Source organism: Chenopodium quinoa, unplaced genomic scaffold, assembly GCF_001683475.1.
Source record: "Chenopodium quinoa cultivar QQ74 unplaced genomic scaffold, ASM168347v1, whole genome shotgun sequence".
Lineage (NCBI taxonomy): Eukaryota > Viridiplantae > Streptophyta > Magnoliopsida > Caryophyllales > Amaranthaceae > Chenopodium > Chenopodium quinoa.
The window spans coordinates 2,607,665-2,628,730 of record NW_018742244.1 but is presented as its reverse complement, the minus strand read 5'-3'; the positions used below and the strand labels follow the sequence as shown (position 1 = coordinate 2,628,730).

Here is a 21,066-nt window from a genome sequence, read left to right as displayed (position 1 = left end):
TGATTCAATAGTGTCTCTAATTTCCTAAAAAAAAATTAAAAATATTGTATAAAAAATCAAATCAAGACACTACGGGTTGGATATATCATACGAAGTATAATGAATTAAAAACAAGTGAAATATTTAAAAATATAATAATTTTAAAATCTAACAACAAAAAAGTAAATATAGTTTTTTTATTAGAATACTGAAAACAAAAAACGATGCTAATATATTTAGTATTTTTGTTTCTTATTATTTGCAACCAATAAATATTTTATGTCTAACAAAATACGGTTTGTTGTAGACTTGTACTTAATTAGAAACGGAGATATATAAATCCAAGTGGTTAAAATCTGTTGGATTTTGCCCGCGCAGGTTCAAATCCTGCTGCCGACGAATTTTTATCTACATCGAATTATGTTTGTTCATTTTCCCTAAATATTCCAAACCACTGCAATGTGATGAAATTGAAATTGACAATGTCGAACCCAGAATTAAAACTTTTGATGATTTCACTTCATCGCATCTCTTGGGTCACCGTCAGGTAGATTTTTTCATGCTCTATTTTTTATTAAAATTCACATGTTTATTTCATATATTTTACTAATTTTAGCATACTTTATTTCTTTTTTTTTTCTTTTTTTTTTTTTTTGACAATAGCAAATTACATAGCATACTTTATTTCTGTGTATGAATATATGGGGGAAAAGTGATGTAATTATGGGTCTTTTTTTCTAAAGTTTGATTCTTAATTAATGGTTGCTAGCAGGAAGAATCGTACTATATGTGTTTGAAAAGAAAATTAATCAATTTTTTTCTGAAACCCAAAAGTCAGAAAAGAAATTATTGATTCTTTGATTCTGATTTTTGAAATTTTAGGCTTTTAATAACTGTGAACTTTGAATTTGCTATTTTTGTAATTCAAAGTGATTTATTTACAATTTGCGGGTCCAATTTTAAGCTAAAATTTACTTGGGTCTTAAATTTTGAAGGTAATTTAAGGATTAATTTATGCTGATGATATAGAAGTAGTCTTGATTTAGTTAAAAAATATTACCCTTTTGATTTGTACTGATATTCTGTGTACTGTGATGCATATTCTGGTTAGGCCAGGGGTAAGGCTATGTACATTTGATCAATTTGGATCTTGAAAGATGCTGCTAGTAAAGCGCGTTGTAGTTGTAATTTGTAATACAGCAGTGTATTGAATCTGGTGATAGCTATGCAACAATTTTACCTTGTTAATGCTGACATTTTTCTGGCTGGTCATATCGTATTGGGTTATTATATGTATATTTGTTTCACAATGTAGCAATCTGCTAGTGGTAGCTCTACCCTTTCTGCTCATTGTCCTTCTGACTGGATTTTATTATGTAAATGAATACTTTATAGGCTGCAGACGTTTCATGGTTCAATGAGAAAACTATTGTAAGGTTGTCAGAATTGATTTTTTCCCCCGGGTTAGGAACTAGGAAGGGGCAAGTGGGGGCGGGGAGGGGGGGGGGGGGAGGGGATGGTTGAGAGAGTGTAGTAAGTTGGCAGAGCTTGAATCATGATTAGCTGATGATGGCAATTTTTGAAGTTGATTGTTGTCAGTAGTTGACAGTTTTACTTAAAGTAGATCTTGGAAATGTACTATGCCTGGTAACTTGTGTTCCAATGTTCAAAAACTTCCCTTCTATTGCTGTTGCACTGTATATAGCCAGTGCAGTGGAATTTTGATGGAATAGAATTTTGTATTAATTGCTGTAAATGCTTGCATAATTATAATTTACTTGCATTCTGTTTGTGCAATGTTGCACATGATTGGTGCCAAAAGGTTCTTTATACTATTTGAAAGTATCATGTGAGATCTGGGGGGCCAGGAAAATATAACATGCCTCTTTACTTTGATTAGGCTTCTTTTAAACATTGCATTGTTTCTTTATGCTGCAGGTCTTTCTATAAGTGGGTATCAAAGACCTTAGAACTGGAAACCTCCATGGGCTAGAGACAGAGTGGAGCATCTGATTCGAGCGGCTTTATAAAGTACTGCTCCTTCGTTAGAATACCTGCAGAACAAAAAGTATGGTGGTGGAACGAATCGAATTTTGCTGCCATTTTCCATGTTATGTGTAAAATGAGCAAGGAAAAGAGTGGGATATAACATCTAATCATGTATGTTTTGATTACATGGCTATCCAAATTTTCGAGTAAAGCATAATGCCAGAGGTATGCCAAGCTATGATTAGGGTTGAAGTTAAGATTCGATAATAGTTCCTCACTTTTGTTCTTCAGATCATATGACATATGGCATATGGCATATCTTGGCCATCATTAGTCATTGATTGTGCTACCTAGTTAAAAATGAACAGCATAATCCAATGTGGATATTGTAGGCTAGAACATTTTACCACCAAAAGGGCTGGTATTGTTTGTTGCTCAAGATGCCATACCGTAATTCCTATACAAACATGTGAAGTCACAAACTATACTAATATTCTGAAGAACAGAACTTGGAAAGATCCTCAGCTGCAAAAGATCAAAAGTTCTAGTCTGAACCTTGGCACTTATAGAAATGGCAACCTTGGAAGCACTTCAGGACCATCTGAATATAAGGCTCTAGCAAGCCAATGGCCAAAAGCTTCTTTTACAATATTAAATGCATGCCCTAGAGGTATCTCTGCAGCAAGGATTGGGAAACGAGCATTAATCTGTGGCGTGAGCTACAAGAAGCAGAAATACAAGCTGAGAGGAACTCTCACTGATGTCTACAATATAAAGCAGCTTCTTTTGAATCGATACCATTTTCCTGAGAATTCAATTAGAGTCCTTACAGGTAATTTGAAATTATTGTGCCATAATATTGTTCATGAAAGGCTTACTCTTTCAGGAAACACTCTCAGATAGAAACCGAATATTGCCTTGTTTTATGCTATATTATAAGAATCAGTTAACAACATAGTATATCCAGATATTTGATTGAAGGAACAGGTAAGCTATTCAATTTCATTTTCATTCTAGATTGGTTGTTTGGGGGGGGGGGGGGGGGGGGAGGGGAGTATCAACCTGAAAATGTGAAGAGGATGTGACGACAAAATCTGTGGGCATGAAAAATAATTGTAATAGTATCTACTCATGTGATTTTTACATTTGGTTTTAAAGCTTTAACACCATGTTTTGATTCAATTTCATTTTTCGGTTTCCCTTGTCTTGTTTATACACCACAATAAGGATTATATTATGAAACATGCATGTGCATTGCTCTAGATGTTTTATTCAGTGATAATGTTTTTTCCCTGTACAAAATGCATATGGGGTACATTAAAAGAAGTTACAGACCTAGAGGGTTCTTACTTATGATTTTCTGGTTAAAAGCATAGCTTTAATTGAATAACTGACTGATTATTGGTGCTACCATTATATTAGAGGAAAGTGATCTTGATCGAGTGCCTACTAAAGCAAACATGGAAGAAAGCTTGAGATGGCTTGTTGAAGGAAGCAAACCAGGGGATTCACTGGTATTTTATTTCTCTGGACATGGTTTGCGTCAACGTGATTTTGACAATGATGAGCTTGATGGATTTGATGAAACACTGTGCCCTGTTGACTTCAAGACTGAAGGAATGATCTTTGACAATGATATCAACACCATGATAGTTAAACCTCTAATCAAGGGGGTAACACTCCATGCGATCGTTGATGCTTGTCATAGCGGAACTATCCTTGATCTTGAGTACTTGTATGATCTGACTGGGTAAGAATTTAACATCTACTCCCAAGTCCCACCTCTGATGATGCTTTTGTTAAGCTTACCACATATACAGTAGTGTATATACTTGTGCTCAGCTTTGGAGTTTGTACCACATATTTGAACTTGGGGTAAAGGAAATGCTTTGAGAGCAAATTCAATTTGCAAAATAACTTACGGTTTCAGCTGATTGCTGATCCTTGTCTAAGGTTTAGATAGAAATAATGTAATTTGATGATTAAGTTGTGTAATATCTAACAGGAGGAAGTGGTTGCACAATAGACCTCCTTCTGGAGCTAAGAAGTGTACAAGGGGAGGTCGTGCCATCTGTTTTAGTGCCTGTCGTGATGATGAAATGGCTACTGACAGCAATGTAAGGATCAGATCAATTTTTTTTTATTTTTTTTTTTTTCTATTCAAGTTTGATGCTCTTGTTGAAAATTTGTGCAGCAACTTATTCGAATTCTCTTTCATAATGTTTCTGATTACTGAATTACCATTGTGATGTGCTGGTAATTCTTGTAATGATTGGTAGGTTGGATCATATTTAAATGATATAAACTATATGATATGTCAGTTTCACTTTAATGCACTGTTTCTTTAGCTTTTCTTTCTGTACATTGCTTCTTACTATGGATGTCTCTCGAGACTCGCGCAGTCCAGCTTCCACCCTAAACTGTTTGTATATTGAACTCGGATTCAATTCAGTTTATGTTACCTTTCTATTACTATTTACAAGTTTTTGGTTATGAATGCAGGCTTTTACTAAAAAGGGCATGAGTGGTGTCATGACGTATTGTTTCATCCAAGCTATACTTAATAAACCAAAGTTGACGTACTCTGAACTCTTATATTCTGTGCGTAAGTCTATTCTGGAGACCTTTGCATCAAGATGCATCAGTTCAAAGCTTATTGATAAGTTGTTACACCGCGAATTATCACAGGTAGGTTTTTGTTTCTTTTGAATTCCTCTTTTCATTTTTGATACTTTACCCTTATAAAACAGGCCTTAGATTGAAAATGTATCATCCTGCTTACTTATTTTAATAGATTAGCAAAGGAACTCAATTTAGTAAGACATCTGAATTTACTCCACCATAACTCAAAGATAATAATTGTTTAGTAGTGCTATTATTTTGGATTTCTGTCAAACCAATTACATGATAGTGCGTAATTCAGTTGTAGATATATAGCAGTTTCATGTTGCTATTAAAGGTTTGATGTTATGAAGATCTCAATATCAGCTATGTACTGTGATCTCACACAACAGTACGATTTATGATGGGGGGAATATGATTTATGATAATTAATGCTGGAAGTTTGACACTATATGAGTTAACTCTACTCTTGGCTTGATTTGAACGTTGTTTTTTTTTTTTTTTTTTAATTTAATTTAATTTAATTTTTTATTTTATTTTATTTTAAATATATGGTTCCCCCTAGTCTACTTTGAAATTTATTGATTTTTTCAGTTTTGTCTGCAGGAGCCACAACTGTCTTCTTCTGAAATATTCGATGTTGAAAATACCATGTTCACCTTGTGATCACCGCAATGAGAAAGTAAGCTTTGAACAAGCTCTCTGCTATTCTTTGTGACAAGAAACCTCTACTTGTTGGAAACATTCTGTATTATGCTTTGATTGTTTTCTAATTGTGCATAACCATTGACACATGTCCATTGTATCATGTTGAAGTTACCAACTAATTATATATTCATTATTCTTACTGAATAACAGTAATGCTTTTTCACTTTTTTCTGCCGGGTTACAACATGAAAAATTGCAACTACCTTTAGATTTAACTGCTGGAATGGTCTTCAAAGAAATAAAATACTGCTTCTGGATTAATAAGCTGAGTTAAAATTGACTTGAAGATCTAATATAAGAACTAGAAAAAACAATATTAAGCTAGTGTTTTGAATGCCTAACAATCTAACATACTCCTAGACTCCAAGTACACATTGCTGTAGAGTTTCTATATCACAATTTACATCAATGCACTTTCATCTGTTCTGCTGTGAGCAAAAGCTTGCGAGATATGTCACACCACCTTAAGTAGGAGCCATAGAGGTTAGGCCAATCTGAGGAGGAACACTGAGTGAAATGGTGGAACCACAAAGACAATACTTTCTCCCGGTTGTCTTCTTCCTCGATCATGTCTATTATTTCTTCCAGTGCACTCTCAATCTCTCCTCGTTCACTGGTGCTAAGGGTTGGTGCATCAGTCCCGTTGCTGGCTTGACACAGTAAAGGAAGCCATGTAGTTAACATCTTCATTTTAGTTTGCATTTGCTGCTCTGTTTTGCCTCCTTCAGTTTGTTGCTCTTTACCCATATCCTTGGCATGCTTGATCAAGAATGCTGCAGAAATTTAGAGTTTAAAAGTCTTGAGGAATACCGATTGTAGGAATAATGTTTATCTAAAGTTCCTCTTTTCTGCCATGCTATTATGAATCTTTTAGTCATTAATGTGTGTTAGATTATGTTATTCTGTGTTTGTTTGAGCAGAACTTCGTTGTGCTATTCCACAATGAGCTAATCTAATCTTGTTTAGAAAACTGAACCAAACTCAAGAAAACTGAAACCATTAATTGTCTAGCAAAGTAAACCAAACTCGAGAAAATTGAAACCAATCAATGTAAACCACATAAAACTTGGACCAAAATTTCAACCAAGAAACAATTAGAGAGGATATTCTTTGGAAGAGAACCATATTTAGGGAAAAAATATTCCTCAAGTAATTCATTCATACCTGTGAGCTTGACCAATGAAGCTTGAACCCTTGGCTCAGTTGTTAAAGCTAACCATCCCAACCTTCTAACCCAAGCCCATTTCTCCACCACCACCGCTCCGCCGCCACTTTCCTCCATTTTATGGGCTAACCATAACAACTCGGCTGCCATCTTTTCCATGGCAGGCTCATCATCGTCCTCTCTCACTTGATACCATCCCTTGGCTGCCCTTACAACTCTACCGAGCCCAAAGTCACCTTTACCTAGACCAAGGGAAAACTTATTTTGTTGGTCCAACAATGTGGCTTCTAGTTGGGAAAGTGTCTTGTCAAATGCTTCAGATAGAACAAGACAGTTGACCTGTCTTAGGGCTTCAGACCCTTCCTTAAGATTCTCGTTGATCAGCCTCTCCGCCAAGGAACGTACAACTTCATACTTCCTTGAGCTAGTGGGGATGTTGTTTACAAGAGAGAGCAGCTGGTAGATAGCCCGAGCAATGGCTGTGTCACCACCTCGGCCAGTAGCAGTGCTGCTGCTGCTATCTACCAGCTGCTGCTCATATTTACTGTGTTTAACTAAAATCCTAGAGGAGAAGGGGAGATAACTCAAAGGAAGAGAATAAACAAGGTTGAGGATGAAAAGGAAGATAAAGGCAAAAAAACGTAGGATTCGGACAAGTTTTGTTTTATGGAAGAGAAACATGAAAGATTTGTCTGCTGAAAAAAACAGCGGAGCCACAACGAGGTTGCGAAGCAATATGAGAGGGGTTGATGAGCTCTCCATAACCACCCTTATGTCTTAATTTGCTTACCTTTTCTTTGGTTATGTTGTAAAATTTGTATGAAGGTAGGAAGAATGGAGGGAAATTAAAGAGGTTCGCTGATGAATTGGGTGATCTGAAATAGAGGACAAATAATAATGAATAAAGCTGGAATTATGATATGTACTAGTTTAGTTGTTTAAACCGTTGAATTTTTTAATTACGTGTATTAGTGTGTATGGTTCCAAATCTTCCAATATACAAGTAGTATGTAGCTTTCAATCAAAGTCTAACAACGTTGATGTTTATAAAGTTTCTTGTTTGGCATTGAAGAATTGTATTGTCTAAATATTTCTTGACTTCTTGTGTAGTTGTATATAGCATAATCAGTGATAATCTTACATTATACTTTGAGTATGTTGGTAATTTAATCTCTTTGGTCCAATATCTTGTTTAATTTTCGAGGTGGTATACGTAAATTGCGATATTTATTATGCTTATAGATCAATGGATGATTAATTTAGTTCAATGAAGTGCATGTATATTAGTAATTTAGTATGGGTGATATGTTAATTATGGCTTGCACTTGAGACCAGGATACAATTGAACAAATGTTGTACTTTTTTGAACATTTACTTGTGAATATTTAGCTAATTCACAATTTCATATACTCCTTTTGTCCCGTTTTGTTTGACCTAATTTCTTTTTTGAGCCGTCCCTTAAAGATTGCTCCATATTAAAAATGTACATAGGACCATTACTTTATTTTTACAAACATTACTTTGATCCCATCACTTTTCTCTTTCATCAATTTCACTCAACCAAAACTTAATAAAATAATTTTTATTTATGGGGCGAACAATTGGTAGAGAGGGAGTATTATGTACATCTAACCTTGAAAAGTTAATAGGTGAAGGAGGTTGAATACAAAGACTTTGTAACTTGGAAAGTCTGATGCTCAACTCTAGCTACTGTTATGTACAAAGATTATCAATTTTTATTGCTATTGTTCGAGGGTAGGATCCTGAGGAAGGATCATATGAGATTCATTTAAAAATGTTTTCAAATGCTTTAAAAACTCCCTTGATTTCTCTAAGTTCACAGCATGCCCTGCTTCCTTGATCACCACTAGCTGAGCATTACTTCCTAAGTGCCTGTATGTACACAAATTCAATTGCGTTCAAACAAGCAAAAAATGTCAAATGCTTAGTATTTAAAAATAGAGGGAGTACAACACAAGTCATTGAAGGTTCAACGATAAAGATAAAATCGCTTGTATTGGTTTAAAACCAGTGATTATGTAATACGGAGGTAAACTAAATATGTTGCATTTAACTTAGGCATAAAACAAGCATTAAGTAAGAAGTATTGAAGCATACCGTTGTAATCGATATCCTAACTCTATAGGGAAAATTTGATCTTGCTCTCCCCATACTATCATTGTGGGCTGCATTCAATATTGAATTTATTGGTCAGAAAATTTAATGGAAATGAACTACATTATTGTTACTCCTAATGAACACCCAACTGAGGCTAAACATATTACTAACTCAAAAACTTATGAAAATGTGATAAAAACACACTTTGTTAGAATCCAAAACTTGGGTATTAAGCTTAATTTTGGCATTTTTTTTTTCTAAAAATATTTCATGGAAATGAACTGCTACACATTATTGTTACTCCTGGGGTGCTGGTTTTTTTGGGTTTGGGGCATGTTATGAGGCGAGAACGGAGCAAGGTAATTGCGGTAGACCTAGTGTAGTTCCAAACCAATCAACTTTATAAACCTGTTGGTAATGGTAGACTTATTATAGTTCCAAACCAATTAACTTGTATGACACTGGGGGGACACTCTGCATTCTTCTTAATTTGTCCGAAAACGTGGATTATCCTTCACTTTTGGTCAAGTTTTTACTTTTTCCGCTTGAAAAGGAAAGAGGTTGAGGTGTTTTCCATGGACCCCATAAAATCATGAGAGGCTATTTTTGTGATTGGAATTGTCTACTCAAGTCCATGGGCCTTTATGTTATTGGATATTGCTATATTGGCCATATTTGGCTTCAATCAACATTATATGTTGGTATGACCCTAAAATAATGCATCCCCTATCATTCTTTGAGTTTTCGACATCATGTCTCAAAGTCTCCAAAAATGGTCCGATCTTGTGTGTTATTGACTTCAAATTTAGCTTCCTGGAAACATTTTCGAAACTGACAAAGTTATGTATTGTGATATTTCCTGGAGTTCCCAAAAGGCCTCGGGAGGCCTACTTGATAGCCCAAACCATTCATACCTTAGTGTACCCCTCATCATTATATGTGATCCATTTGCATATTTCATTTTACATAACATATACATTAAAATAAAAAATAAAAAGGGTTATGCACAATACATGCATGGCAAGCAGAAAGATTAAAGCGGTTTATCACTTACATGACGGATCTTTGGCAATTTTGAGAGTTGCCTATCCTTAAGTATTTCTTCAATCAATTCTCTCTTCTCGTTCACATAATTTTTACACATAACCTGCATAATCATTTAGACATTTACATAAGTCATTAAGGTCCGGTCGATCACAAACACAATGTGCCTATTGTATGAGCATACATTGTTCTTGTTACTTGGTATTGTATGTCAAAATATTAAGTGTATATCATTCTTGTAATCAGTCTATTAACTCATATATATAAGTTGCGTAAAAAGGTAGTGATTTCTATTAGTAACCGGTATTCAGGTAACCACAAAATAAGTGACACGCGGAAGTGGACATAGGTATCATAACTCGGATTTGGGGACTCACATTTATGAAGTCGGTCAAGCGCCAATCTGGCACTCCCTTGGGAGGTTTAACAAAGGAGAGTCTCATCAACTCCCTCAACTTATCAGCATTTTGAGGCATTAAGATCTTGCCAGCTTCATCCAAGTCTTGAACTTTAAACAAACCCTCCTTCAAGTCCTTCTCTTCAATACAAACCCCGGTGCAACACAACACCGCCTTCTCTACTACCTCCGGAAATTGGCATGCCATGCTATACCCTACAAAACCGCCATAGCTAATACCTACAAAGCTCACCTTTTGTACTCCATGTATGTGCATTAGCTTCATCAAGCACCTTGCTTGAAAACTTTCTGACCTTTCCTTTTGGGTTGTGTAGGACCTCCCAAAGAATATGAGGTCTGGTACATATACCTGTAAAATTAATGTAATGAATGCATATTATACATACTTATTTTAGCAATGATGATAAAGAAATGAGTTGATGCTAAGAATTATTACATTGTATTTGGGGATGAAATGATCAATTGTATCAGAATATTGCCACATTGCATTGGCACCAAACCCATGAACCAACAGAAGGTTTGGCTTAGATTGCTTGTACAACTTAGGAACCCAACAATGCATGGTGGTTCCGTCGCCAAGATCTGACGACACGGACCGGAGACCAGCATGGGAGAAGGTAAGCCGGTACCACCAGTCCCTTGATGCCGTGAAGCTTAAGGATCTAATAATTGTGGGGCTAAACATTGTTTCAATAAAAATTAAGCCAATTAGAACCCAGAAGTTCTAATCATATGGCCTAAAGTTTTAATTAGGTTGATACTTGATTAATCATAATTATCAGGATTATTAAGATTGGACTAAGGAGGTAAAATATTCCACATAATAAGGAATCAAGGATTAATAACCAAATTTAGCCTTTAAATTAACAGCTGTTACATTTGTTTACAACCAAGGAAAGAGTATTTTCACAAGGAATATTATTAAGTTACCAGACACTTCTATAGCTTTTTATATCTTTCCACTAGAACAAAAGATTGGCCACATTTGAAAATGAATCAATTCACTGAACACATTTTCATTTCTTCAATCAAGTGAATCAACATGTACATAAGACTGATAAGAGTATGTCCGTTAATTTTGAAAGCAGCTAAACAAGTATCCTACCTCTCCAAAACTAATATTTCGCCGCAAAACTTGTGCAAGAATGTTGTATCATTCATCACAGTGCCAAAATTTCTATACACAGATTAAAAGAAAAGAAAATATATCTACGATCTCAATGTATAAACGCCATGCTCTTCCTCTTTTACTAGCCTTTATTTCTCATTATTGTTTTGCCTTCCGCTGGAAGTAGAATTAGAAAAATCGACAAGTGAAATCCTGTTTTTAACTCATGAGCTTCTTCAACCGCTTCTCTCCAAGATTGGCGACCTTGTTATGCGGCTCAAGAACATGTGCATGCTTGTAGTCTGTAAATACAACAATGATTGTGAGAGAGGAATATACACTTAGCATTGATCAGTAAAGTTATAATAAGTTATACGAAGTATAACAGTGAAGTTTAAAGTTCAGTGTTCATATAATATTGGTTTAGAGGATACTAGAGGAATACTTAACAAATGATTAAAGAATTTGGGAAGAATAAGGATTAACTAGAGCCATATGATTACATCAATCTCGTTAATTAGCAATAGACGATGACAGCAACAATTATGATGATGATGCAGTATCAAACAATTGTCGTGATCTACGTAGCATTTACCCAATTGGTTATCCCAAGAAAATCCAACAAAATTGTTACAGGGTATTCACCCTAAAAGTAACTGAAGAGGGGAAAGTAAGAAGGAAATTATACTTGTACTAATGTTTTAGGCTTGGAAGTCATAACGGACGGCAGCTACACCCAACGTAATTAAGAATCATAAAGAAGGTCGGCGGTTAAGTACATAAAGGAAAAATAACATTCCATGAAGGAGATCCAGTCCCTCCACTCACTAAGATTAAACGAATATATTAGCAGCATTTAATAGATTGAAAAGTAGAACAAGAATTCAAGCACTACCTTCAGCAGCTTCCTTATATCGAAGAAGTGACTCTCTAGCAGTCCCTCTTCTCAAATATGCCTTCACATTCTGTAACATAATTTATAAATAAAGTTATCCACAAAACCAAAATACAAATGACGATAAAGTCACTTTCAAATGATAACAATTTACAATAATGTGATGGCTTGCCTTACCGAAAGATTTTTCCAACAAGTAAAGCTCTTATACGTTTTTTTTTTTTTTTTTTTTTTTTGAAGAAAGTTAAGCTCTTACACTATTTATACCTTATGTTTTAATATATCTAAGAACACTAAATGCAGCACCAAAACAATGCAGAAGCAGATTATGAGAAAAAAAAAAAAAAACAGCACTTGTGATCAAATTATTGATCCGAGTGTTTTGTAATTTAGGGAGAAAGATTTCTCACCTTTTTACTTAGTGATATAGCTTTGGTGCAATCATCCTCGGCTTGCTGGAAGCTACACAAACAGAAAACTGATTTAATTACATCACAAATTTTTTTTTTTCTTGGGGGGGAGGGGTATTCAGTGGATTTCCTAATATTCTTGAAACTCTCAGAAGTTGGTTTCTCAAACATTGGATATACAAAACACAGTACATCAAAGGGAAGGCTGAAATGAATCTATCATTGTAATAAAGAAATCAACATTGTCAGGAAAACCTAATAATAAGAAGAAAAAAAATATTTACCATCCCAGCTCCAAGTATGCAGCTGCTCGATTGCAATAGTACGTTGCATTAGTCCCATTCAGCTTTACAGCTTCAGTGTAATAGTTCACAGCCTTATTCCATTGTTTCCCCTTGTATGCAGCATTACCCTGGAGAAAGATTGGACAGTGAGACAGTAATTTTTATATCTCTAAACATTTAGAAAATTATCAAAAAGAAGCTCCAACATAAGAAAGAAAAAGCAACGAAGTCCAACAATCACGAGCTAATTATTGTTTCTCATGAATCAAAGTTTGGCTATTCTAATGAGTAATCACCCAACTACTAAAAAATTTTATTCAACATTGTAGCAACCGGCACTAAACTTTATATCAAGGGAAGATATATGCTAGAAACTTAAACTTTACAGATTTCACGATTTTTATGACCTGACAACAGCATTGCTAACCTCAAGAAGTCACAGCCCAATCAATAGACAGATAGCAAGGAATTCTAAATCGCTTTCTTAGTGAATTGTGATTGCCCAAGGGGAATGAAAACGCAAAGATAGTACTGCTATTTTGGGTGGCAGGGACCAGAAGTATTCAATATTAGGATGCACGTGATAAATCACAATTCATAAAAGAACGTTTTATACAAGTACAATTCAGCGTGATTAGTATCTAGCTAAAGACCCAATTAATGAAGAATCACAGTCATCACACAAATACTTCAATAGTGTCGGTTAAGGAATAAAAAAGGAAAGGAGGACAATGTTTTATGGTAAGTATGGAGCGACTGGCATCTCCAAACTCAAGTCCAAACCTTGTTTGATTATAAAGGAAGTAGCATCTTCCTTATCCAAGGTACTGTACATTTGGCCTCTCACACAATCTCAAACACTCTAAATTTTTTTTACTTATTTCTTCCGTTTTTTTTTAATGCATCGCTTACTAATAAGGGAAGTTTCAATTTAGGTGCACCACTTTCCTTTTTGTCAATATTCTCTCTCTATCTCTCTCCTATCACATAGGTCCAGTCTTGTCTTTCTGCTTTCTCTCTATCCCTCTCATCTCCTAAATTTGCCTAGGAGTCCACAAATTTTAAAGTGATGCAACTAAAAGAAACGGAGGAAGTATGTTAGTATGTTACTATGTTTTACTGATACCAAGCAAAACCAACATTCCTGAATCAGATGATAGCAGTAATTCACAGGAAGCTCTCACTATAAGGTCCAGCCTTTTCAATTTCATAAGGCATAAGCAAACAAATAAAATCTCTTCTGCAATCAGAAACACCTATTCCAGCACTGGAATAGTGTTGCAAGGAAAGGGATCAATCATTGCTTTGCTTTGGTATGAACACAATTAGTAAGCTTTCACAAACCTAACATTACCAGCATTTTCAACAAACTACCTTCTCTTTCAGCAGTTCAGAAGCATCCAAGTGACCATTGGTATCTGGCAATGGTTTGGACTCGAATGCAAGTCTCACTTGTTCTTTAAGTGTTGAATAGCAATCCAACACAGTATCGAGCAGAAACTTATCAGATCCATGAAATGCGATCAATGAAATAGAAGTTGGAAGACCATCATGCTCTCCCAGTGGAACAGTAACCTGGCAGCAGAACAGCATGTGACTTCTACAAGAATAAGCAGATAAATCCCCATAAATTAACCCCCAAAACTCAGCCTGATTGTTCAATACCTGACAGCACCCGGACATGCTTGATATGCTGGATAAGAATAGTGCTCGATCATTAAACTCAGAAGACAGACCTTTTCTTGAGTTGCGTTTTATTGGAGGATCAATTATTGTTGGAAGAACAAGAATTCCATCTACCTGAGAAAAAAAAAATAGAAGATTTAACACAATAGATACAGCTTTACCAAGAAACCCCCCCCCCACACACACACACTGAATGAGAGAGGAAAAAAGAAAGAAAAATCTAAGGGTACACCACCGACAGATCTAGCACACATAATCAGAGTAGAATAATACACTAGCCAACAAATAAGATATGGTCCAACTTCTTCAACTCCAACAGAACCACAGGTAGAACATGAACATAAGTTTAGACAAACAGTATTACTGAAATTGAAATCCTAAAAATGGATGCAAACTTATTCCTAATCATAATAATCAGCTTAACCTTGAATGTTCCAATCCATACATCCACTATGGCATATTTATTTTCCAATTTCTACTGAAATTATCATTAGAATTGCCCCAGATTAAGAAGCATAATATCAGCACAGAAGCTTGAAGAAAACAATCTCTGTTATGGTCATTGTCCAACCTAAATGTTCATTACTAATGTGGGCTTGCACACTATCTATCAAGCAGTCATTACTCCTAAGTACCCAATCACACAAGGATATGTCCAATAACTGGACAAGAAAATCCAAAAATTCAGATTAAGATGCCTCAATATAAGATGACTATAAGGAAGAAACCTATGCTGCTACTTCCTCTAAAATATACTTTATACCTTATAAGCAAGCATAATTGTTTTCCTTTAAAATCACTAACATTAAAATTGTGTTACAACACCATGGAGTGATCAAACATGCACCTTCTCGAACTTCTAAGATCTAAAACATCCCAATATCTCATTACTGAAGACCTAAAAGAAGTCCCCCCCCCCTCCAAAAAAAAAAAAAAAAGTCTGTACTCTAAAACAAGCTGCACAAAATTACATTTGATTAAGTACATCTTCAGGGTTTTGATACATGGAAAAAGCAGGAATAAAAGGACTGTTCATCCTCATACAGACCTGGAAAATGGGTCATTTAAGTCGCATTCAACACAACTCATACATCATAATTTTAAAAGCAAACAGGGAATAAGGGAAAACAAGACTATTCATCCGTATATAGACTTGGAACCTGGATCATTTAAGTCACCATTATTTTTCACACATGCAAGGAATAAGGGGAAAAGGGATTGTTCATCCTTATAGCCCTGGAAAATGGGTCATTTAAGTCACATTCAACACAACTTAATGAACAGCTGAATATACCTTTAGAAGGTCCTGCAACGCAGCACGCAATTCGGCCCTGACTTTATACAAACCTTTTACATCCTCAGGCATTGAATCGATTGCTGTAAGAACACGTTCAGATACATTAGCCCCCAACTTTGGTTTCACTGATGTGATCCATTCTCCGTGATTTGTTTTGAACTCATATCTGATAGGCATTTTAAATGCAGGTCAGAACAAAATACAAAAATCAAGAACACATCATAAATACAACACCTACAAGCCATGAGAAACAAATCACCACAGAAACCATAAGAATCTAGTGTAAATGAAATCACCTTTATTTTCCAAACATGCAAGGAATAAGGGGAACCACTAAGAAAATCAAGCTTAATTCAGCAGACCAAGATTTTAAAGCGAAGTGAACTCATCTGGTTTATTAAATGTACATTTCATCAGTATTCTGCAGGCTAAAAAAGCAAGAAAGATACAGAGAAAGATATAATACCTCCGTTTTTTATTAGTTGACACGTTTTGACTTTAGCACTATTAACATACTTCCCTTTGACCGTGTTTTGTGATTTATAAGTAATGAAAAATATAGTCATGTAGGGTCTTCTTAGAATCGTCACGGTATATATTCAAAATATCAACTTTTTATAATTTTTGCTTATTGATAATCAAAGATATTAACGATTGAATTTGTGAAATGGAAAACGTGACTAAAGAAACGTGTCAACTAAAAAGAAACGGAGGAAGTATATTTTAACATTAGGCAAAGTCTCTAGAATTAAATTCAGCAATTTATAGAAGTTAAACTAAAAAGAAAGAGCAATTATAATAGCTAAAATTAATAACCCTAAGCATATACTCCATGAAAGATTGGGGAAAAAAGACAATATCATTACACAAAATAAACTCCTTTGCTGTAAAACAAATCTGGAAACCATCAAATACAACTTGCTTCATAGGGTCGCTCCATCCCATCCATATAAATTTCATAATAAGTCTTTATTTTTCTTTTCAGTACTCTTTATACCACATTAAATTACACCAACCTCTCATTTTAGAAAGCAAGTAGTATCAGTGGTGCTCAACAGTGCTAGGAGAGTATTCACCAAATAAAGTAAATGAAAGGCACGGAATTAAATTCTTTTTTGTATGTATTAGTATAGACTCTTATGTTCGTTACTCATTAAAAAAAACACCAAGAAGGTATCACTCATACACAAGGGAATATTACATTAAGAATTCCCCTGGTGAGCCAAGGGCTTCAATGGTCTGAATTTTCATGCCCTCAAGCTTATTTATACTCCCTTTGTCCCAACTCCCAAACATTAGTAAATTAAAGAAGAGCTTTCCAAGATGATACCTATTTAGTAAAACCATAACCGATGAAAGAGCTTTGAGAGCTCCTACTCCACTTTGTACAATTGAAGACTCTTCACAAAAGGCTTTCAAACTTGCAACATTTGAGGCAATAAATTGGCCAATATTTACATGCTTGGGGCTCTGGTCTGCACAGTCAATGAAATAGAGCCATAATTACAATAATAAAATATAATAACAATAATAATCTCCTTTTATTTTGACATGGAACCAGTGTACCACCAATGCATCAAATCATCACACAAGTATTCTCATATACATTATACCAACGGCATTCAAACTTAACCCAGTACAGAAGAAGAAGAAAGCTTTATGTGTTAGGTTGCAACCCAACTACAAGCCACACTTTCACACATGTATGTCAATATTACTATTTGACATTAAATAAGAAACCTTGGAATACATAGGTACTTGGCAGAAATGTAGGATGGTAGGAAGTCAATGACTTGTTCAGGAGTTTTGGTAGGAAATATATTTACATTTTTTCCTAATTAATTTATATGTGTTATGATAGTTTACATATTTAGTAAGATTAGAAGATCTTGTAATTTCTACGTTTATAGGAAGATATAGAGGTATTTCTATGCAGTTCCTTAGGAAGAAAAATCATTGTATGTGTTACTTTTAAGTAGAGAAGAGATGAGAAAACCACCATTACACAAAAAAAAAGGGTTGGCAATGCTGTATTCGCAGTGTAGTTCCTAACATTCCGAACATTATTTAAAAAACATACAATGAGGCTTACATCCAGATAGCTTTTCTGTCATCTGCTTCACAAAATGTGATGTCTTAGGCTTTGAAGCTTTTGAAAGTTCAAACAGATCATCTGCAACTACGAAGCGCCTTGACCTCCTCGGCTCAGTCTTTAACTGGAGCAAAACATGTCCAACGCGATGTAAAACAGAGGGATCCCTAGCAAACCATCCTGAATAATAGCATTAGCCAAGATTTACACTATAAGGATTGTTGAAACAAAGGGAGGAAGGGAGGGGGCAAGGGGGTATAGTAAATTGATTTAGTGCAGAGTAGTTCATTACCGATAGTATCTAGACTTTGAGAATTTGGCAGGACTCCATCCATAGATACAGCCCCATGAGATGAGCGAAATCCAAACACACCACACAGTGACGCTGGAATTCTTATACACCCAATTGTATCAGTACCTGAACCGTTAGATTTGTCAGATCCTTGAGAAGATATCCAACTTAATATTATACTTTCTCCGTTTTTTAGTTGCAACACTTTTATTTTCGCGGTCTCCTAGGCAATTTTTGAAGAGGAGAGGGAAAGAAAGAAAAATAAGAGGGACCCATGTGGGTAAGAGAGAGATAGAGAGAAAGAAAAGTTAAAAATGGAAAGTGTTGCAATTAATTAACAATTTCCAAATAGGAAAGTGTTGCAACTAAAAAGAAACGGAGGAAGTAGAAAAAGTACTACTTTGCTGAATTACTTGATTGATCACAAGTTCAAAATAACCGGCAATTAGCTGTTTCTAGTGAAAAGCAAATTATATGATCATATTAAATGCTTCACAAAACTCAATAATACTCCAGTGACTCCACAATCCACACCAAAAGTTACTGAGAATTTAGGTAAACCACAAAGGCACCCACACATAGTAAATGTGACTCTACAGATACGGATCAATGAATGTGACAAGACTGACAACACCTGCTCAAAATGCATAATATATGTCCAGAGAGAAGAAAAGATCAATAAGTAGTTGCAGAACAAATTATAAATTTGCCATTAGATGCCTTCATAATTCTTTCACAGCTATATTTTCAAACTTAGAAGACACCTCAGTTATAAGGCATAACCATCTTTCCAATTATATACTCCATAATATAGATTTATAAATACATGATGAGTTGAAAAGGCCACGTACCAAGAGAAAAATCAACCAGCTTTGCAGCAACCGCTACAGCTGAGCCACTAGAAGACCCCCCGGGAATATGGTGTGGTGTCGACGGATTGATTGGAGTTCCATAATGCACATTTTCGCCAGTAATCCTGAAAAGAAAACACTGCTTTACCTCAACAAACTTTTCCCATCAGTAAGAAAAAAGTACCAAAGTCAGAAACAAATCAAATGATGGCATTTGAAGAGCTACATTATGATTTATGAACAATGCTCACTGGGATACAAATATTAGTGTCCAACTGACTAATTTCATTAATAAACCATTAACCTGACCAGGAATCTAAACCACGCAAGAGTTTCACCCAATAATTTTGCAAACCAATTACCACCAATGACATGCACAGATATTTAGAACCTACTGCACGGTGAAGCCAATACTGCATTTAGAATAGAACCCAAAAACCCAAGCAACCTAACAAGACCCAAGAGTCCAATATTCTTCCTCTGTCACAAATTATTAGCCACATTTATAATTATACAGAAACAACAGAACACAGTCAAATAGAGTAAGTAAAACTTTAAATGATCTCACATTACCCTTAACTGAAAACTCTGACACCATTAGGCATGATGGATAGTCATGCTATTTTCACTCCATTACTTACACCCCTCATCAAATGTGGCTATTATTTAGGAACGAAGAAAGTATCAAATCACTTCTCACTAAAACAAATACAGTTCAACAATGACTTACAATGCCCCAAGTATGATCAATGATTCACTGCTCGTCTGCTCTTATGCATAGTATTCAATATTTCGATAATTAAACCAACTCGCAGTTAAATTCTACTCTCAAATACAAGACAATGTATGCAAATTAACCCCAAAAATGACAAATCCATCAACCAGATCATAGCATAATACAACAATTTAAACCCAAATTTCCAAACAAAAAGTCCAAGAAACAAAAATTCAGATGAAGACAGAAGTATCAGATAGATAGAGTACCCAAATGAGAGTTCATCCAAAACAGTGGACCCCACACAAGTAGCACCCTTCTTCAACAAGTTAGTAATCACAATTGATGTCTTCTCTCCTTCATCATGCGTTTTCTTCCAATCTGGGTTTCCAAACCCCGTTATTTGCCCCTTTATCTCAAATCTGCACCATCACAAACACAATCACACCCCTCAAAACAAACCCATTTCAAGAAAAAAAAAAATTGCAAAATGAGAAATGACGAACATGTCCTTGACGGCGAAGGTGAGGCCATGAAGAGGCAGAGGAGCAGCAGGAGGCGGCGGTTGAGGAGAAGGAAGAAGCTCAAAACGCTCAACAAAAGCGCCAAAATCCTCTCTTTCTAGAAACTTCTTCTCTCTCCTCCTAATTCTCTCTCTAGAAACAACAACTGCGATCCCTGCAACACCAATACCGATCAAAATCCAAACTTTAGGGTTATTTGATAAGCTGGTTTTAAGGGAATCCGCCATTGTTAGGGTTTAATTTGATTGAAGATCTTAAATTTTTCTGGGGTTTGGGGAATTGGGGGGGGGGGGGGAAGGAAGATGGTGGGGGTTTGAACTTAGAAGTCGTAGAGGTTGATTGTTGTTCAAGGTTTAACAAGGGTTTTAGGAGAGAGAAAGAGGGAGAAATGGGAAGGTTTGGTGAGTGAGGTCTGAGGGGTTTACAGCGGTAGGATGAAGATGGTTGGTGGGGCCAGTTGGTTTGGACGGTGGACGTAAGAGTTGAAAGGAGGAAGTGTTGATCATGAGAATGTGGAAGATGTAGCTGATTTCGTTGCCTCAAATGCTTGGAATCTTGTGTTGGAAACTAGGAGTATTATTTATTTTTTTAAATGATACTTCTTCCATTCTGTTAATATTGCAATAAGGAGGAAATTACGCATCCTAAAACACATTTTATATGTTAAATATTTACGAAGTATAATTGTGTAAAAGTAAAAATTATAAAAAGTTGATATTGTGGAAATATTTTATGATACGAATCCAACAAGATCCCACTTGACTATATTTTGCTTAACATATAATTCATATTATATGGTCAAACAAAAGTGATGAATAGTTCAAAAAGTCCATTGTTGCAATATTAATAGAATGGAGGAAGTATACGAG

The 21,066-nt window shown here is 35.4% G+C and overlaps 4 protein-coding genes across 4 annotated transcripts; 1 reads left to right on the top strand and 3 right to left on the bottom strand.

The window, feature by feature from the left end:
- Positions 1-322: 322 nt before the first annotated feature.
- LOC110740283 (metacaspase-1-like) lies at positions 323-5,442 on the top strand. The gene is made up of 6 exons (XM_021920766.1): positions 323-526; positions 1,918-2,800; positions 3,391-3,718; positions 3,974-4,085; positions 4,471-4,656; positions 5,197-5,442. Exons 2-6 carry the CDS (start codon positions 2,329-2,331, stop codon positions 5,254-5,256), a joined length of 1,158 nt encoding a protein of 385 aa, XP_021776458.1. The 5' UTR covers positions 323-526; positions 1,918-2,328; the 3' UTR covers positions 5,257-5,442.
- An 80-nt stretch (positions 5,443-5,522) lies between these two features.
- LOC110740294 lies at positions 5,523-7,373 on the bottom strand. The gene is made up of 2 exons (XM_021920776.1): positions 6,463-7,373; positions 5,523-6,071 (listed from the first exon to the last, which is right to left on the bottom strand). Exons 1-2 carry the CDS (start codon positions 7,223-7,225, stop codon positions 5,704-5,706), a joined length of 1,131 nt encoding a protein of 376 aa, XP_021776468.1. The 5' UTR covers positions 7,226-7,373; the 3' UTR covers positions 5,523-5,703.
- An 832-nt stretch (positions 7,374-8,205) lies between these two features.
- Positions 8,206-10,781, bottom strand: LOC110737274 (monoacylglycerol lipase abhd6-A-like). The gene is made up of 5 exons (XM_021917623.1): positions 10,480-10,781; positions 10,003-10,392; positions 9,636-9,728; positions 8,582-8,649; positions 8,206-8,356 (listed from the first exon to the last, which is right to left on the bottom strand). The coding sequence occupies exons 1-5, from the start codon at positions 10,726-10,728 to the stop codon at positions 8,206-8,208; spliced, it is 951 nt and encodes a 316-aa protein (XP_021773315.1). The 5' UTR covers positions 10,729-10,781.
- Positions 10,782-11,035: 254 nt separating this feature from the next.
- On the bottom strand, positions 11,036-20,829 carry LOC110740277 (outer envelope protein 64, mitochondrial-like). The gene is made up of 13 exons (XM_021920757.1): positions 20,180-20,829; positions 19,943-20,095; positions 18,959-19,083; positions 18,108-18,233; positions 17,816-17,995; positions 17,054-17,198; positions 15,721-15,889; positions 14,406-14,540; positions 14,115-14,315; positions 12,741-12,868; positions 12,457-12,508; positions 12,047-12,116; positions 11,036-11,453 (listed from the first exon to the last, which is right to left on the bottom strand). Exons 1-13 carry the CDS (start codon positions 20,422-20,424, stop codon positions 11,371-11,373), a joined length of 1,812 nt encoding a protein of 603 aa, XP_021776449.1. The 5' UTR covers positions 20,425-20,829; the 3' UTR covers positions 11,036-11,370.
- Between the last annotated feature and the right edge of the window lie 237 nt (positions 20,830-21,066).

Coding starts and splice junctions, on each gene's coding strand:
- LOC110740283 (XM_021920766.1), top strand. CDS start 2,329: ATGAACAGCATAATCCAATGTGGATATTGTAGGCTAGAACATTTTACC. Junction 4,086..4,470: donor AAATGGCTACTGACAGCAAT/GTAAGGATCAGA, acceptor TTATGAATGCAG/GCTTTTACTAAAAAGGGCAT. Junction 4,657..5,196: donor TACACCGCGAATTATCACAG/GTAGGTTTTTGT, acceptor TTTTGTCTGCAG/GAGCCACAACTGTCTTCTTC.
- LOC110737274 (XM_021917623.1), bottom strand. CDS start 10,728: ATGTTTAGCCCCACAATTATTAGATCCTTAAGCTTCACGGCATCAAGG. Junction 10,393..10,479: donor ATTTCATCCCCAAATACAAT/GTAATAATTCTT, acceptor TTAATTTTACAG/GTATATGTACCAGACCTCAT. Junction 8,650..9,635: donor AATTGCCAAAGATCCGTCAT/GTAAGTGATAAA, acceptor TATTGAATGCAG/CCCACAATGATAGTATGGGG.
- LOC110740294 (XM_021920776.1), bottom strand. CDS start 7,225: ATGGAGAGCTCATCAACCCCTCTCATATTGCTTCGCAACCTCGTTGTG. Junction 6,072..6,462: donor TTCATTGGTCAAGCTCACAG/GTATGAATGAAT, acceptor AAATTTCTGCAG/CATTCTTGATCAAGCATGCC.
- LOC110740277 (XM_021920757.1), bottom strand. CDS start 20,424: ATGGCGGATTCCCTTAAAACCAGCTTATCAAATAACCCTAAAGTTTGG. Junction 18,234..18,958: donor GCTGGTTGATTTTTCTCTTG/GTACGTGGCCTT, acceptor CTAACGGTTCAG/GTACTGATACAATTGGGTGT. Junction 14,316..14,405: donor GCATGTCCGGGTGCTGTCAG/GTATTGAACAAT, acceptor TTCTGCTGCCAG/GTTACTGTTCCACTGGGAGA.